The 19352-nt window shown below is 38.3% G+C and overlaps 1 protein-coding gene across 7 annotated transcripts in view; it reads right to left on the bottom strand.

Moving 5' to 3' along the window:
• ets1 (v-ets avian erythroblastosis virus E26 oncogene homolog 1) overlaps positions 1 to 16769 on the bottom strand; it is a 52808-nt gene extending 36039 nt beyond the window's left edge. For all 7 annotated transcript variants that reach the window (XM_084124833.1, XM_084124845.1, XM_084124838.1 and 4 more), the window contains exons 1-3: positions 16633 to 16769; positions 14595 to 14693; positions 6495 to 6636 (exon numbers count right to left, since the gene is read on the bottom strand). In XM_084124833.1, the coding sequence (XP_083980959.1) occupies positions 6495 to 6636; positions 14595 to 14663 (211 nt within the window). In that variant the 5' untranslated portion in view covers positions 14664 to 14693; positions 16633 to 16769. The remainder of the gene's footprint in view (positions 1 to 6494; positions 6637 to 14594; positions 14694 to 16632) is intronic.
• Between the last annotated feature and the right edge of the window lie 2583 nt (positions 16770 to 19352).

Below are 19352 nucleotides of genomic sequence, written 5' to 3'. Positions count from 1 at the left end.
TCGCTTAAAATTGCCTTTAAAACATCAACGACACACAAGTTTCGACATCACTAGCACCTGCCCAACAATACAACCACAAAATTAGATTTTCTCTGTTCCTCATTGAAGTAATGTGGTACTTATGGTGCTATTTACATTTTAAAGACATAAATAAATATCCATCGACTTTCTCTGTATAGAAAACACGCTAAAACTTTACATTACAATCTTTTATACTCCACAGATAACACAACTCGAAGGTGAGTCTATGACAAAATGTTCATTTTTGTCTGAACTGTCCCTTTAATTATGCAAATCTGAATGTTCTGCTTGTGTAACTGTTGCCTAAACATTTGATTTTGTAACATCATGTTACATGGATTGGCTTTGCGAAAATCATAATGAAGAAATAAAATGATTTGGAGAGGAACTGGTTCTCTGTTAGTTTCGACACTTGACCTTGCTAAGCGGAGCTGTAGTCCATGGCTTTCGCTCATGCGCACTTATAGCTAAAACTATCTCTCTCTCTCTCTTTCTCTCTCTCTCTCGGTCTCTCTTGTTTTGTTTTACAGTTGGGGGAAGTGTGTGTAGGACTGATTAGCATCATGGTTTCCTCCTTTCCCATAACCCCCAGACCCCCGCCAGTCGTCTGTTTATTTTAACCCAGAAAAAATGGGCCTTGGCCCACGAGGACGTGCCCCTCATCAGAGACAGCACTCGCCTCCAAACACACACATCTATATACAGAGATACTGGCTCAGCGCGCACACACACACTGAAAGGTGCTGCCACATAACATCATCAATGCGTGTAGACACACAAACACACCCACACACACACACACACACACATACACACACACACTTCTCAATCTCAGTTCTGCAGTGTTTTCCTAAATTCAAATGTCCAGTTGTCAAATCATATACAATGTAAGCCAGAGGTGCCAGAGCTGCACAGCACAGCTGTCAGTGTGGCCAAATGTCTCTCTCTATCTCTCTCACACACACACACACACACACACACACACACACACACACTGATGTGCTTGTGTGGTTTTAATGGATGGAACTGTGAGAAAGTGTATTTATATGCGTGTACGTTTGTGTCAGAGGTCTTTCTGTATGTCAGTGTAATTTGATCAACAAAGTCTGAATTAGAGAAGTGGATGTAAAACAAACGTAGTCGTTCTGAGTTCAGACCGAAGCTATCGGGTGTGAAATTGATTTTTTTATTTGCAAGCTAACTGTTCAGCGTACTAGCTTAGCATACTCTAAATTAATTTGTAAAATAACATTTTAATGAAAATATGTTTGTTTTTTTTCTTTGTTTCTTTCCTAATATGAAATCAAATTTTTAAGGTCACACATTTAAGGTCTTAGGTTAAGCTCTGCTCAGCACTTCAGTACATCTTTATATGTAATTTCATAATTATTTCTATTGTCTTTGAAATATGGCTAAAGTGTTCTGCTGAATTTACTGACAAGCATTAATGTCATTTCTATTGAAACTTGTATGTCATGGCCATGTATTTAAATATTTTTGCAATCACATATTTGCATTTATGTAGTTGAATTTACTACATTTAAAATATATTAACTTTAAATGTGACATCAAATTAGGGTTCGGTTAGTAGAATAAGATCACATGTAGTTGCAAAGTGACATGTATAAGTGACTTATAGCATCAAAATAAAGAGTTAGCAGATATTAAGCAGACGGTCTACTAATACTCTAATGAGAGTTAGTTTACATGTAGTTGCAAAGTTGCTTATAGTCAACAGAATGTCTAAAGTGGACTATCAAAATAAAGTGTTATTGCATAATGGTTGCATATCTTATCTTTGGAAGCACACTGTGTGTTCTCTGACAAGCATCATTCACATCTGGTCTGAACAGAGCAAGAGTCTACTCTACTGTGTTACATGGTTGCTTGCATGCTAAATAAAGTCAACTAAAGCACCATATAGTACAGAAAAACAATCCCTTCTTGATGGACTTGAGGTGCAACAGAAAGTTTTCTCCCTCCACATACAGGACCCATATATGTGCAGTGCACAAAAGTCGTTTAGAGCTGGTGTCTGGTGTAACTGCCTGCACCTGCGCTGTAAGCCTGCAGATTCAGGACAAGTACAGCAGCGCTGAAGCTCACTGAACACATGTGGGCGTCTGCGCGTGTCTATGTGTGTTACACGGCACACCTGGAGACCAGAGGCCGGACTGCTGTTACAGCAATCATGCAATAAATTCCACCTTATATGCAACAATATGGCACTGATTCATTAAACATAAGTCGGTGCATGTGATTGGATCGTACAAAACAATGACAGAGGAAAAAATGACATCCGGAAAGCCAAGTCATGTAGTCAAAATCATTTTAGGCAGTTTTCTTATTGGAAATTACATCATTTGGTCACGTCTTGCTAGATATTTGCTGTCATGAAAATTATGGAAAAACAGACATAACTACAGAATGAAAAAGCCAACAACAGCCTGTCAGCTTTGAGGCAACGCTTAACATCATAACGTCAGGCACCGATTAGGTTATAACCGTGCATGACCACAGCGTGGAAGAAGTGGAGACATTTGTTCTCTATGGGAGAGGACAGCAGTGAGAGCATCAAAAAATTGCTAAATGCTGAGCAATTCTAGCAAATGATGGGTGAAAAGCAATTGGAAGCCAAATCACTGATGCTGCCGGAGTTTAATCTAGTTTTCAAATGCGGTTTAGTGTGGCGAGGCCAATAAAAATGGTATTAAAATAACAAACTGATTTTCCTTGTGAACAAGAAGTATACTCTTTTAAACAGAGTGCTTATAATGGAAATAATATACTTTAAAATGATATATTTAAAGGGATAGTTCACTCCTAACAATGAAAATACTGTCATCATTTATTCAACCTCATGTTGTTACAAACTCATAATTGCGTCTTGGATTAAACCGTTCGACTCGTATGGATTTATTATAGGATTTCTTTATCAACTCATCAAAAACATGTTGTAAATCAACATTTTTGATAGGGGTGTAACAATATATCGTGTCACAATATATCGCAATAAAAAAAAATTCAATATGTATCGTATTGTTCACCGTATTGAGTGAGAAGAAATTCAAGTTTACAGAGTTTTAGTGTCAGTACTGCATTAAAATGCCATATATAATGTTTAATATAATGTATAATAATGCAATGGGGGAATATTTGTGGCTCCTGATAATGTCAAATGTCTGATGTTACCAGTAAAAAGTGTCTTACATTATTTTAAATAGTCAGTGACAGAGTGCAAACATGTTAGTCTAAAATAATTATGTATTTTCAGCTTCAGAATCATGAATATTGTTATTCTGGTGTCTCTATTGTCCTGTGCTTTGGGTTTCGGCACCAAGTCCAAGCTTTTTTTCAGCACCAAATTTAGCATTTTAATCAACAGTACATTTTTATCATATGTCTTGGAGTATCGCAGTAATATCGTATCGTGAGTTCAGTATTGTCGTCATATGTATCGAATCGTGACATGAGGGTATCGTTACACCCCTAGTCTTTTCCGTCTATCAGCGGATATATTAGGGATCCGCTGATAGATGCCTGCTTTCAAACGCTCCCGAGTGAATCCGTGCAAGCGCTCGGTGAAGCGTTGATCATTGTAGCCAATCACAGACATGTATATTAAGCGCGTGAACACAATGACCAATCAGAGGTGTTTAAGAACACGTTCAACAGCGCTCAAAAGGCCAGAGGGTAATGATGGTATCATCACATTTTTTTAAATCTCAGTACCGACTTGGTATCGAAGTCGGTACTTTGACAACACTACTTTGAATAATGGTTAAACTATACAAATGTACTGACTGGGAAACTAAAACATACTTTAATGTAAGTTCTGATTACTATTTTATGTCATGTATTTAAATATATGCTTAATGGTCCAACACAAAGTGTATTAAAGTAACAACCCTTTCTTTAAAAAAAACTAAGTTTGCATTATTTCAACTGTTTTCATGCATGTCTGATGACTTTAGATGAAAGTATCAGGTAAGAAGTCAGAGTAACGGCTCCAGACGAGGTTTCAGTCTGACTAACAGCTGTCGCAGTCCAACGGTTTCTGCATGCGGTGGCTTGGATGACAGTTCAAGAGTGTGTTTTGAGGTTACCGTCTCACACAGGCTTGTTCGCTGGTTTAGTCTTGACTAAACTGTGCCTCACCCATGACTAAAGAAACAACCGAGAAACGGCATCTCTGGATTCTGCTGGCATGTTTCAGCCTCCTAAAAACCCTCTAAACACACTGGGCCGTCGGATTAAATAAAACACCGAACATCAGAGCGTTCGCAGCGCTCGGCCCTCACATGCATCACCTCCGAGGAAAAGTTCAAGAGGTCGTTTCTTTCCAGTTGACAATGTTTATGATGGTGCAACATACTCAGGCGAAGCTGGAGGCTTTTAGTGAGTGTCTCCAGCAACAAACATCAGCAAATCCCATCAAACCCGACCCGGTCCGATCCCACTCGAGCTCCCCGAGGGGCCCTGAGGCTTGGGAAAAGGACTGAGCCCTTGCGCCCTTGTACCCTTGTGGCCTTGTGTCCCATTTGGGGAGGTGTCAACTGACAGTTCGTGCCACTGCTGTATCCACCCCAACACACACACACACATTTATACATACAGATGGTGCATGTCGCCACTTTTTCCAGCATTTTAAAAAGCAGGGAGGCTGATGTCAAACACTGGGAGGAATGTACTCATTTTGAATAAACATTAAAAAAAAAATGTCCAGGACAAAAAATCCAGAGCATGCAGTCACCTCCCCCATCTAACGTCACACACACACACACTGAGTGTGGCAGAGAAAACATTGTTCTCTGGGGGATGACAGGGACATTGACCCCCAAAGAGATGCTTTTACCAGATGCCTCACAGTTTCCTCCTCCTCAAAAACTGAAGTGTGTGTTTGCGCGCACATGCACGTTGCACAGTTGCACACACAAAGATCTGTTTTACGCCAAACAGTCCTCAACTTTATATTGTGTCAAGAGTGTATTGACCTCGTTCTGAGCCGTGCAGCGGCGTGAAACTCGCAGCACAATAATTCACTTCTCAAATATGAAACTTTTACAGTGAAACAGGATTTTCAACGAGATAAAGTGTTGGATGGAGTGATTTTATCGATCAGGAATTGACTGGATCGATAGAGAGAGATTTGTGATGTCAGCCGAAAAGGAAAGTAATTTTAAAAGTAGAGCAAGTATATAATAAGACCTCTTTTTAAATTTGGAAATTACATGAATCGATGAATTGTGCATAACAGAAGAAGATAAAATAATCAAATAATAATAATAATAATAATAAATTAAATATTTTATACCTTAAATAATTCAAATAATACATTTAAATATTTGTTTTAATTAATTATTATTAAATAATAACATTTTTATAATTGAACATACATACATATATATATATATATATATATGTATATATACTGTATATATATGAAGAGTTCTAGAAGTGCCATCTAAAATTTTCTTCTAGAATGATAATTTTTATGAAGCTTGTATATTTAAGTTCAGTAATTTCACTTAAATGGCAATGAAAATTACCTATTAATTGCCATTTAAGTGAAATAACTGAACTTAAATAAATGAGCTTGATAAAAAATTATCATTCTAGAAGAAAATTTCAGATGGCACTTAGAGGCTTTTGCATCTGAACTCTTCATACATACACACACACACACACACACACACACACACACACACACACACACATAGAACTGGTCAAAAGTTTGGAAACCTTACTATTTTTAACGTTTTTGAAAGAAGTCTCTTATGCTCATCAAGCCTGAATTTATTTCATCAAAAACACAGAGAAACAACATATTGTGAAATAGTATTACAATTTAAAATATCTGAATATAATTTAAAATACAATTTATATATAAGCTGATTTTTCAGCATCATTACTCCAGTCTTCAGTGTCACATGATCCTTCAGAAATCATTCTAATATGATGAATTGAACTCTGTTATTTTCAATGTTGGAAACAGTTGTGCTGCTTAATATTTCTTTGAAACCTGTGATGCTTTTTTCAGGATACATTGATGAAAAAAAAAAAATGTTAAAAAGTATAGCAAAAATATTTTCTAACAATATAAATCTTTACTATTACTTTTTTATCAATTTAACACATCCTTGCTGAATAAAAGTATTAATATCTTTCAAAAATATATACAAAAATAAAGAAAAGAAATTACTGACCCCAAACCTTTGAACGTTATAGTGTATATTGTAACAAAAGATTTCTACCTCTAAAAACATTGAAAATAGAAATGTTTCCAAACTTTTGACCGGTACTGTATAATGTTTACTTCATAAGGTAAATCGTACACAAAGTATAAAATATTAAATGACGTGAAGATTATTGTCCAAACATCATTTGTTAATAATTCAGAAAATATATGGTAAGAGTTGCCCTTGTTCCCCTTTATATCCTGCATGCACACACTCATCCAGCAGGTCTCTCACCGTTCTGGCAGTATTCGGGTCCGTTGGGCACCTCCTGCAGGGTGATGTGATGGGCGTACAGCGGTCTGGGTGGAGCCGGGTGGAAAACTGCAGGAGACGGTGTGTGTGGGACCAGGGAAACTGCCATCCCTCCACTCGTCCTCTACAGAGACAAAACAGACGCACAAACTACTGCAAACAATAAAGCTGCGATGCTCATTTTTACTGGGAAAGCCACAGAGATGGTCGGTTAATTTTGCAGCACTTCAGTCACAGAATCGTGATGGAAAAATATATTTAACTACTTTTTTGTGTGTGTCAAGGCTCTCTTGTCTTTCAGGGGGTTTCATTCATGACCGATTGCCACCGGTGATCAGCAAAGATTTTTACATATGAAATTCCCTGTGTGGCCTGAGACAGACTGGGTTTCTGTTGAGGCAAAGCGCTTGAGAAGCATTTTCGCTCGTTTGATCTCGGTGGGACTCTGACGTCAGGCCAGGAGAAGGGGAAGTCAGACACTCAAAGAAGAGACGAAAAGAAAGAGACACACTAGAGAACTGCCGAGTCAGCCGGTTCCTTATTGGGGTCATACCACATTTTGTTTAGTTTTGGATTTTCCTGAAGTCCTCTTATAATGTTAGTGAAGTTTTTTTTTTCTTCTTTTTTTTTCTAAGAAACATTTGCATATGTAAATGTAGGCTGTAGGGTTTTCTGTCAGCTCCAGTATAGTGTTCAAACGCCCTTTCCTTCAATAACAGGCTCTTTGCGTGTAACAATCTGTGCTGGCGCATCAACAGTTAAAGTCGGTTTGTAATGATTTCATTTTCCTAAAACAAAGTCAACCACATTTCTATCATTTTGTATGTTTTCATAGTACATCAAGCTCTTTTATCTCAGAGGAAAGTTTGATTTCTCATGATATACTCAAAACAAAACAAATGGCTGATTATTTATGAGTCTAAACTAAGATATCAATCAATGTTTTCAGTTTTACAGAAAGTATGCTGATCAAGGATCAACTCTGGCCTTTAATATACCAGTAAAGAAGCCAGTAAACATGGAGAAGCTAATTGTTGATTCATGCTGTAATTGTATTAACCACTAAAACATCCAGCCAACCTCGAACAGTTCTTCGTCTGCGGGATGTTTTCTGAATACGGGCTATTCTAAGAGAAAATACCTCATACAAATCAATTTGTAACATAAAGGTCCATTGAAATAGTCAAATCAACTTCCTTTGGCCTAAAGCACATGCCATCACATGTAATTGTGTAGAAGATTGTGAGTGTACAGTAAATACTCATTGTCCTTGGGTTGTTGACAGTCTCGGTCAACTTCTTGAAAAGAATGTTTAAGATTGACGAAACAATGCGTTTTTTGTGGCCAAAGCATAACTATTGTGCATTCTTGTTCACTCTGCTTTAGAAAACTGATATGCAATCTAGAGGCACACGCATGACTCGAAAACGATGTCCCATTTTCAGTGGGGTTTTGATTCATGTTGTGAGCTGCTGGGTACAGGAACAGGTTAACTGGTATCAGCATATCTAAAGCATCTTTGTGGTGAATAAATCAGCATTAATGCAGGGCAAGCGCATACGCCTGCTCTAGATTTATCTGTCTGAAATGTTATCTGTCTGCAAATAAGAGAGGTTTCCATTCCAAAGAAGCTGCGAGCTCTCTTTGATATGATTTATCAAGACCAAAGTGTTCAGCATGACTGGTTGCGGTGCAAATAGTAATTTGACGTGTGTCCTGCCACAGATGCCATGGCTAGTTCATTTAGAGCATCTGTGTGTAACTGTAAAATTAAAGGGGTGGTTGATTATGATTATGATTTCACTTTTCTAACTTTAGTTAGTGTGTAATGTTGCTGTTTGATCATAAACAACATCTGCAAAGTTACAGCGCTCAAAGTTCAAAGCAAAGGGAGATATTTGCTTTTAAAGAAATTGATTTTTAAGAACTACAACAAACGGCTGGTAGGGACTACACGGGTTAGTGACATCACTAACCCTAAAATTTACATAAACCCGGAACACGATTTATAGATTATCAAGACAGAATATGCTAATCAATGACTAGAAGATAACTACACATCAGCTACATAAATTCATCAACTAACCATTCAGAAATGTCCTGTTGCTTCTACATGTTGTCTCTTCTTCTTGAGTCTCTCCATCATTGTCCGACTCCGGTTTGAACATAAAAGGCTAAAAGTTTTTGAAATTTTCAGTCCATGTCTGTGTGAGGTAAAAGGACACCAGCTGTTGAAGCTCCGCCCCCTCTGCCGGGAGCAGCAGCTCATTTGCATTTAAAGGGACAGACACAAAAACGGTGTGTTTTTGCTCACCCTCAAAAAGTGACAATTTTAACATGCTATATAAAAATATCTGTGGGGTATTTTGAGCTAAAACTTCACATACACACTCTGGGAACATCAGAGACTTATTTTACATCTGTGAAAATGGTATTATACCACCCCTTCAAAGATGTGTCCAGTCATTTTTTAAAGCTCAAAATTGAATAACATAACTTATTGCATAGCAGACATTATAAATTACACATAACATTTCTAAAACCCAAAATCTATAAATAATTAATTTAATTAAATGTGTTACTTTGTAATTATTTGTGAAATTTACTACAATTTCTTACACTTTTTTCAGTGCATGAAATCACAATAATCTGAGAATGAAGCTTTCTTTTAAAGTGACGTAGTTACATTGTACTTACTCAGAAAAGTACTGAGTAATATTAATTAGCTACATGTACTAGAGTTACAGTTACAGAGTTTGGTTTAGGGTTAGTTCCTTGTAAATATGCATAATTTGTACATGTACAAAATACATGTAGCAATGTCTAACCATATCACCATAAGAGACTGGAGTTTTAAAAGTATTGCAGCATACTGAAAATCTTCTAAAGTCATACGATCATTAACTCAATTTTGAATTAGTCATTTGAACCAGTTTTGAGAACTGGATTAAAAAAAAAAAGTTAAAAAGAAAGAAAATAATGATTTGTTCGGCTACTTTTCATGACGTCAAGATTTTCAATGAATAACCACAAAGATTCCAATCTTTTCATCACACGAAACTATTGAAGATTTGGATGAGTCACAGATCAGACGTGCCACTTCAGTGATTATTTAATGCTGCTTTTCTGGTCATTTTGGAGCTTGACAAACCCAGTCCGCATTTACCTAAAATAAGTTAATTTTCACGTGAACTATATTTGAATCTTCAAGCATAAGAGATGCATAAAAGTGCTCCTGTATACTGAAGAATGTAAAGACAAGAATAAAGAGAAAGTATGTCCACTATTATAAAGCTCTTCAACAGATGAGAGATGTGTGAGGTGCCATAATCCGCTGGTCTCTGAGTCTCCGGCGCTGTGTTTAGTGAGTGGAAGCGTCTACAGCCTGACTGACTACTCATCTGATAAAGCTGCTGTTCAGGCAAGACTGGGGTTATCAGCCAAGTCCTGCTTTATAGAGCTGTGCTCGGTGGAGGATTGGCAGGGGGCTGGAGGGGATCATGGTTGGAGAGTCCACCGCTGGAGTCACGGGGACTGGAGACGAGAAGTCGAGAGCGGAGAGAGATATAGATGATGGTTGAGGGAGAGACGGAGGAAGCCGGGAGGACGGCTGGAGAATTTATGAGGAACAGGAGGGATACAAAGGGCAATGCCAGCCCTGCCCCCATTGACATGGCTAAATCAGGGAGCCAAGATAATGCAAGTTGTAGAAAGAGAAAACTAGGGATGGGAATCGGAAAGAATTTGGTGATTGTGGTTCCGATTCCATAATGATTCAGATTCTTTAACAGATCCATCAACTGTTCATTGGCATAAATAGTTTGGTACTCAAAACTTTTCACAGTTTTTTTTAGAGGCAGCATGAACACAATCTAATAATTTTGCGTTAACAATACTGAACTAATAAAATGCATAAGTCAGCTTAAAAAAAACATAAAAAACAATGCAAGTCGCTTTGAATATGTCTGCCAAATGCATGAAATGCATCTTAAACGACACATTGTCATAAACAGCCAGTATCTACACTAATTTAGATCTTAGTTATTTGTTACGTGTTTGATTCACTAAAAAGAACGGACTTGTAAGAGTCATACTGGTTGTGCTATATGTTTTTTATTTCGCTAAAAGTACCATTTCATACGAATCACTACAGTGGTTGAGCTTTACGTTTTTTGATTCATTTAAAAGAACCGACTCATAAAAGTCATTTGTTCGTGAATCGGACTGCACTGGTTGCTCTGTTTGTTTGGCCCAGTCTCAAATACACACTTCATATGCACTTACAGCCTTGTGGACTTACAATGGCCGATGCGTACGCGTGATCATGAAGTCTGCCAGACCGTTGGATCTCCCATTTGTCATTTTAAGTTTCAGAAGGGTGCTCGCCTGCGCCACCTTTGCGGTAGATATGTGTCCTCGATGCGCACTTGCTGAGCCCGTACTGAAGCCCTGCACTTCTACCCGACAGGCAAAGCGTCATTGCGTCACTAAAGTGCATGCATTTTTGATCATTTTCACAAGTTTCATTGCCCCAGAATATTTTGTTGGATGAATTACTGAACATGCAATATATCAACAAAAAAAAAAGTTCAGCGAAAAGAGGAGGCGTGTTCCAGCGCAAACGTTCCCTGGTGCTATTTTGCAGTTTCAGAAAACAATTCCGCCACAGACCAGGAAAAACCTAGTCTAAAGTCAGTGGCGCATTGCACATGTTATTTATATGTTATTTTAAGGGTGCATACTTGGCCATAATTAATGTAGCGTGTGCACAACGCGCATACACTTTGATTCTCTCATCTACACAGAAGCAGCAGTTTTCATTTTTGCAAATCATATATTATTACAAGGAAAAATATTAACACACGGGGGAAATCATTGTGGTGTCCATGAAGATGTGAAAAAATAGGCATAAATCTAGCTTACACATTTACCCAAATTATTATACGGCTGTTTAACCGAAGCTAATCTGGGCGTGTTTCTCCATCCCCAATGTCACTTCTCTGTGTTTTACGGCCCTGACGAGAACGTCGGTCTCCTCGGCTGTGAACCGCTCCTGGCAAATCCGCCGTTATAATAGCAACCGCCATGGAACAAGCGCGCCTGCTCTTAAAGGGAATGTGAGATGTCGCTCTGATTGGTTTATTTCACGTTACGCCCAAACCACACCTATGAGTAATGAAGCGACTTCAGACCAACACATTTTAGATTTGCGTCGGGCGCAAGAGTCATTTAGAGATCCGCCCACAAAGTTACTTGCGTCTCCCGTTGGATACTTGCGTTTCAGATCGTTAAAATAGGGCCCTTGGTGTGAGAAAGGAACTTCATTCAGACTTAAAAGAACTTACTCATTTGAATCGGAATTGAATCGGAATCGGACTCCAGTGGTTGTTCAGTCTGTTTTGCACTATAGATGCAGTAGTGGTGTGGCAGCATTGATGTATATTGATTTTAGCATAATATGTTCCATCCGTTTCAGTGAAAGAATGCACATGCAAGTGAAAGAAACACTATTTATTTCCGATTTGTATTATTATTATTTATTGATTGATTGATTTTTGCACGCTTTTTGGATGCAGTTCGCAATCCCAGAGGTAACTCATTATTTGTACAATGTGCTTTGCAACCCAAAGAAACTGAATGCAAATGTGACACGTCTGAACTGAAGAGTGGATTTCGTGATGAAGTGGATTTTTACAGAATGAAATATTTGTATATTTTGCTCTATAAAAGCATGCTTTGCTCAACAATGCTCTTGTACGACCCTCAAGACAAATTAAGTGCGTTGTGTTAACAGACACTTCAGCAGAAACGGTAATGCCAAGCAATCTTGTTCTTTTAGACTGTAGTGCTAATGACACAAACAATATGTGTCTGTCTTCCTCAGGTTCTTCATGAGCGAGAGAGGGGTGGAGGGGATGTTCAGAGGGGAGAGGAGATCAGAGAATGTCTTTTCTTCTTCGCCGCATGTAAATGAATGAACCGGGAGGGAAGCCCCCTCCGCATAGCCTTTGACCACAGAGGGAGACAAGCGTCTCGATTTCAAAAGCCACGAGGCCACCTGAGCAGATTAGCTGAACGCTGAGTCGCTGTGGATTAGCATGCGACCCTTTCCGGCTCAAAGACTAACAGCCCTGTCTGTGCATACTGATGGCTGAATGTCCTGCCTGAATCTTTATTAGACACCTTTGATTCTGCACTCACCTGCGCAGAATCCCAATATGCCCCGTCTGACTCCTCGCCAGGACTGTTAAAATGTTCCTTTTTTACAAGCGCCCAACAAACTACCTTGACCCCACTGACCCCTAGACGGGGTGGATGGGGGTTAAAGGGAGGTAAATGTTTTTTTTTTCCCTTTAAGCATTCCCATACTAATTCTTCTTGCACCTTGTGTATTGTGCATTTATTTAAATGTTGTCATCGAGAAAAGCCCGTAGCGCTCGAGCCACACGCAGCGGTCTGTGTTCAAACAACGTTCAGCGTTCAGGGGCAGATTTGGTGTCACCCCTGGGTTCACATTCATTTAACACCTTTGCTATTCACCTGTCTGCTGCTTTTGCATCTGCTCTGGTAAATGCATATGAAAGCCGTGGATGCAAGAAACGTGAAGTGACAGGGCTAGAATATTACTCTAGTGACATAATGCATATGCAAATAAATATATGCTTTAAATGAGCTTTTTGATTTAATTGAACATGAACATGTAAATGTTTTCAATACACGTTAAGCTCAGTCGACAGCATTTGTGGCATTGATTACACCAAAAAAAAAAAATTAGCGGTCCCTCTTTTTCCCCCTTTTTATGCAGTTAAAATGGAAGTGAATGGTACCAGTTTTTGGATGATTTAAAGGACAACTCCAGTGAAAAATGAACCTAGGGGTAATTAACACATGGTTACTGAGTCGATTGTTCCCTGGGATGCGTTTTCATGAAAATCGAATGTATAGAGTTTTATCTCTAAAAACAGATTAGCTCATAACAGTAGTATATGGGGCAGAGAGTAAGTAAAAGTAAATCGTTAGTTAATACCACTAACAAGGCTCAAAATAGCCTCACACTAACACGGTAGCATAATGAAGGTCCCTACATGCAAACCGAAGGATTGAGAACTTTGTTAGTGTACAGGGCTGTTTACATGACACCGTTTTCAACTAAAAACGTAAAAAATGTTTTGAAAACGGGTTTCAAAGTGCAAGTTTTTGAAAACGGTCCCCGTGTAAACAACAAAAACGCGAATCTCTGAAGATCTCTGTAGTGTTTCAATCGCCATCTAATGGCCTGGCAGCAGAATTCAGCGTTTTTAGTCTTTTTCGCGGATCCATGTGAATGGGATCGTTTTGACTATGGTGTCGCCTGTACAAGGAAAACTCACGTTGTCATGTAAACGTACCCTAACTCTGCGAAGTCGATTCAAATATAATTTGATTTATTAACATAAAGACAACTCAGGCACTGCAATAACAACGATGAGGAAAAGAGGAACTTAAATACACAAGGTGACGAACTTAATTACAAACAGGTGTGCTTGTTAAATGAGTATCCATGACAACTGGTAGTAGCGGAAAACTAGAACAAAGGAAAGAGGGTAACTGAAGAGAAACAGTCCTTGAAAATGAAATTAATACTGACTAAACGTATTATTAGAGCTGTAAAACTATTTCAATTATATTTGTTTACTTATTATATTTTCTACAGTTTCATGGTTTAAAATTGCTCGTCATTTTATCCAAAAATAAGTCATCAAGTTAATTTGTTGGCCATACTATTGAAGTATCTTAATGCGTGTGAATTGCCCCCATTCACTTCCGTTGTAAGTGCCTCACTATAAACAAAAGAAAAAGAGGAACTAGTGGAAATGAATGGTTGTATTAACCAACACTATGCCACGAATGCTGATGACTTGATACATTCGATTAACTGGAACTGCATCACGCAAACAGATTTTGGGTTTATGTTTGCTGTAACGCAGTCAAGCAATCCTTCAAACAGAGGTGTGTGTTCACTTGCTTCTTACACATGGCTGGTGTGGTGGGCAGCTCAGGCCAAACAGGGGTGATTTATGGAGAAAGGTTGAGGGGTCTTACCATTACACCCAGACAGTCAGGCGGGTGAAGAGCCTGACAGGAGGAAACTGGATCCAAGTAGTAACTCATTCTACGAGCTGGAGCTGCAGTGATGGAGGCCTGCGGACAAGACACACACATGACCACACGAGAGGGCACGGACCTCAATCCATCACACACTGTTTATCCAAGAGACAAGCCTCCGCCAGGCGTGCGGTTAACCTGGATCAGTAATAACCTGCCACTCAAACATATAAATGACACAAGGCGACCCGAACGCAGCAGAAGGGTGGGAACTGATGGAGAAGCGATAGAGCGGTAATCTATTGCAATGTTATGTTGCTTAATCAACTGGACTGGGTGGCAATCAGATGAATCAAAGCAAAGTCATCATGCGTTTTATATTTACATGACAGCAAAAGAAAACACTTAGTGATTGTGCAATTGTTTAGTGACTCTGTCCATTTTAAAATAATAATAAATGAATAAAAATAGTGGTAAGCTGGCACGGGTCGTTAGTGGCTGATCCCGACAGAAGTTTGCTTAGCTATCTTACATTGCTTAATCTTCTTTTAGGGTTTAAATACAGTACTATAACCTAACCCTAACAGAAAACTTTCTTTTATACTCAACTGCAGGACACATCGTAATCTGTTTTAGTTTACATAAAATAAAATAAAAATTGAAAATTGAAAATATACACATATAAACAGTTATGAGTTTAAACTAGCCTAAATATTTTCTCAAATTTTTGAAAACAGAATAGATCTTGTTCATCACCAAGCAGGTTATTGGCTGATAATATCAAAACAGCCAGATATGGAAGGATTAATTGGTTTCAATATAGTAGTAATAAATAATAATAGTAACTAGTGTTGCCAACTACTTTCAATGGAAAGTAGCTGCTCAAAAAAGTCGTTAAATGACGCTAGATGACGTAATGCGCCAACTCTCTGCACTTTGCATTCGTTTTCTCTCCTAATCTGCGCTCACATACTGTATTTTACTCTAATATAGGGTATATCCAAATGTTCAATAAAGCTGTTCTCATTTACATATTTCTGTCAGACAACGGAAGGAGTATGATATGGTGATCTGGCTACAGATCAGTCAAAAAAGTCGCTTTTTTATAATGGCAAAGTCGCTAAATTGTAGAGCAATGCTAAAGATTGACCTCTTCAGAGACAGTGCAGTGCCTGGTGTGTGTCTCTTCTTCCCCCTCCCCTCTCATTCTGTCAGTGTCCTCTTACTGCCACCCCGTTATCACTGTTTTACTAGAGTAACTGGGCATTAGCAGGAGCGGGAGCTGGAGCCCAGCTGTGATGATTCAGTTTCTGGAGGGAGTTCATGATGCACACATGGACAAGCTGGCCAACAACTGAAGATTCACCTAAAACAGCAGTGTGTGTGTGTGTGTGTGTGTGTGTGTGTGTGTGTGTGTGTGTGTGTGTGTGTAAGAGAGAGAGTGAACATCTTGAAGTGCTTAGAGAGTGTGGCAACTGATGTGACTCTCAGTCAAAGGTTGAGTTGACTGTCACAGATAGATCTTCTCGAGGTTACCACAACAGTCTCTTATTTAATGTCACTATTCAAAATAGCAAATATAGAACAGAATTTAACTTTAATTTTTTAATATTGTCTGTGCTTTTCTGTGTTAGTAGCCTACAAACTATGCAAATTATTTTATATCAATTTCATGTCATTTTAATAACATTTTAAACAGACAGAATACAGAATGTAAAATCGAAAAACATCTTTCCCTTTTCTTCATACAGTTTACAAAGACAAATATTAGACTTCAAAAGTTGTAAAACGTTCAAAAATAAACTTTTCTCAGATGAAAAGACTGTTATTATTATCAAAACGTCACATTCAGATTCCTCACAGTGTGTCAGTTTTGAGCTTTGTGAAAAACGGCGCGATTCATCCTGATCCAAAAAGCAAGTTGAGAGCGAAGCGCACGAGTGCCTGATGGTTTTACGCGCTCAGAGACTGTACTATAAACCCGTTTACTTCAACAAAACATCAGTAGAGGAATGAAAGCAGACTTTTGTCTTACCGTTCTTCGGTGGATTCGCTGAAGGCTGTCTGCGGTGGGCTGTCAGATCGGTGTGTACCTGGATCGTCTTTGGAGAGGAAGGATAAAGCGCACTTGCTGGAGTCCCACCCTCTCCAATCACTGTCTGCGCTCCTCTCCAAAACATTCAGGACTTTACCACATCAAACAAGTGTCCAGCGATTGATGTGGGGAGCAAGACTGTAGATGGGAACAATGCTTGTGGGAATATTGACTTTAGATTTATTTTCTTCCGTTTTTTTCTTTCTTTCTTTAAATCACATTTTCGTTGACAAAATTGTCATATTCAGATTCACCACAATAAATGACATTAATGAACGTTTAAATAGATTTTTTTTTTTAGTTTATATATATATATTACACTTTATTTTAAGGTAATGTAGTTACATACTCAAATAAGTAGTGAGAAATATTTATTAACTATACATATAGAGTAACAGTTATATGGTTAGGGTTAGTTACTTGTAATTATGCATAATTTACTGTTATTACTATAGTAAGTGCATGTAGTAACGCAAGTTGCGTTACTACATGCACTTACTATAGTAATAACAGTAACTACATCAACATCACCTTAAAATTAAGTTAGCAAAAGTCCTAATAATTTTCTACAAGATACTTTTGACAAAGCGTAGAAACAACTTTACTCACATTTGAATTGCACTGTAAAAAACTTATATGACAAATAAGTTATGACAACATTACATTGCTTTAACTTTTATAAATTTATCCAAAAGTTATCCAAGGTTTTTTTTTTTTTTTTTTTTTTTTTTTTTGTAAATCAGTTTAATGTAATTTAAATTGAAATTACAAACATCCAAGTTAATTGTACTTACAAATTAAAGGCAGCAACTGTTTTTGTTTTACACACATGATATGAGCTGTTAGTGTTTATTAGTTATTCACACAAGCTCTTCCTGGGCTTGACGGCGTAACAAAGGTTCAAGAGGAAGTGGAGTGAATGACTTTTCCCAGTTCGTACGCCAGTGGCTGACGGTGTCCAACAGTCCGCGCTGTGACGGTGTGGAGGAAAATGTCCATATAGAGAGGAAAAGGAAGAGAGAGACGGCCGGGGGTCACAATGAGTGGATTTCCTCCGGTCGGTCATGTCTGTCCAGCAGGTTGAGGGCAGGGAGAGGTTTAGGGAGCGGTTTTGTTTGGACGCACTGTCCAAGGTCCCTCTTTATGCTGCTGGTGGGAGGAAGCCAGTTTCAGGCCGAGCGATGATGTGCTGCTGAGTGAGGATGAGTTCTGGATGGGAGAAAAGAGGCTATTTATCGTGCCTGGTTCCTAAATACAGCTGCGTTACTTTGACCAGATGAGCAAAAAATGATGAGGCCTGGGTGGCCGTGACCTGTGTGCGTGTGTGTGTTTGTATATTCATGTGTGTATTGGAGAGAGACTCCACCTGTGTGTGACAGAATACAGTGCGAGAGAAAGCGTGGATTGTCCTCTTTATGATCTGATCTGGCCTTGTTTGAAACAACAGCTTATTTACTCAGAAGTTACAGTTGTGTAATCACATCTGTCTGTTTGTTATGTGCTTGAATAAAGAGTGATTTTAGCATCATTAAGATACTATTATAGTTTTATTAATAGCTTGAATTTGTTTGTCATTTTCCATTTTCATTTTTCATTAAGTTTTAGTAATTTTGATGTGTGATTTTTGTCCTTTTTTTCTGTCTGAATGGTTTTTATTAACATTTTATTTCTGTTTGAGTTTTACTTATTTCAGTAAAGTTGAACTAGTTCGTCAGGGACAAACTTTTATGTTTATTTTATATTTTGCATTTTGCTATCATGTTTTGACCCTAACCCTAACACATTGATAGTGTTTTAGCATCTTGCTAGCATGTTTTAGTATATTGCTAGCATGAATTAGCATGTTGCTAACATAAATTAGCACATTAGTTTGCTTGATTTAACATGTTGTTAGCATGTTGCTAACATGAAATAACACATTGTTAGCTTGATCTTGCATACTTATTGCATGTTTTAACACGTTGCTAACATTATTAAGCAAGTTGCTAGTATGTTTTAGCACAATTCTAGCATGTCCAATGCTAGTTTCTAGGCTCTGCTAGAGATAGATACTTGGTGAATGAAGCTTAAAGGGATACTTCACCGATTAGCATTAAGCTTTGCATCAGTAGAAACCCGGTAGTATTTTCGAATGACCGTGCTTCCCTCCCTCATGCCCCCCTTAGACGAGAGATTTCTGTATTGTGTGTCTGGAAAAAAAACAGATGACGCAAAAATCATCATTTAGCATCATCAGAGGCTTTTTTGTCCAGAGGCGAGAGACTACAGCCAGTAGTAAGAGCTAGTTCTGCATTTTTTCAACCCGCCCATAGGGGGATCTCACGATAAAATGGCATCTTTTCAGTTTCGAGTCGACTAGTAGCCTAGTTGTATCATTATCATGAAATATCCCTATAAAGTTTTCACCCCCTCAATGAAAGTAGATGAGATTTTTCTTAGTTTTGACCCGTCTGTTTAGATCCGATCAGTTAGAAAAGTCTGACTGTCTGACCTGAGTTTGGTGGTTGTAGCTTTAAAGCTCTAGGAGGAGACTAAATTTAGACTAAAATGAGGTGCTATTTACACAATACCAATTGTGAAACATTTTATGCGTTTTGGCCGTTCATTTACTCGACAACGCGTTTTGGGGGCCTGAAAACACAAACTTTTGAAAACAGGTT

Source organism: Abramis brama (genome assembly GCF_963993115.1).
Source record: "Abramis brama genome assembly, chromosome: 9".
Lineage (NCBI taxonomy): Eukaryota > Metazoa > Chordata > Actinopteri > Cypriniformes > Leuciscidae > Abramis > Abramis brama.
This window is presented reverse-complemented; position numbering and strand designations above follow the sequence as displayed.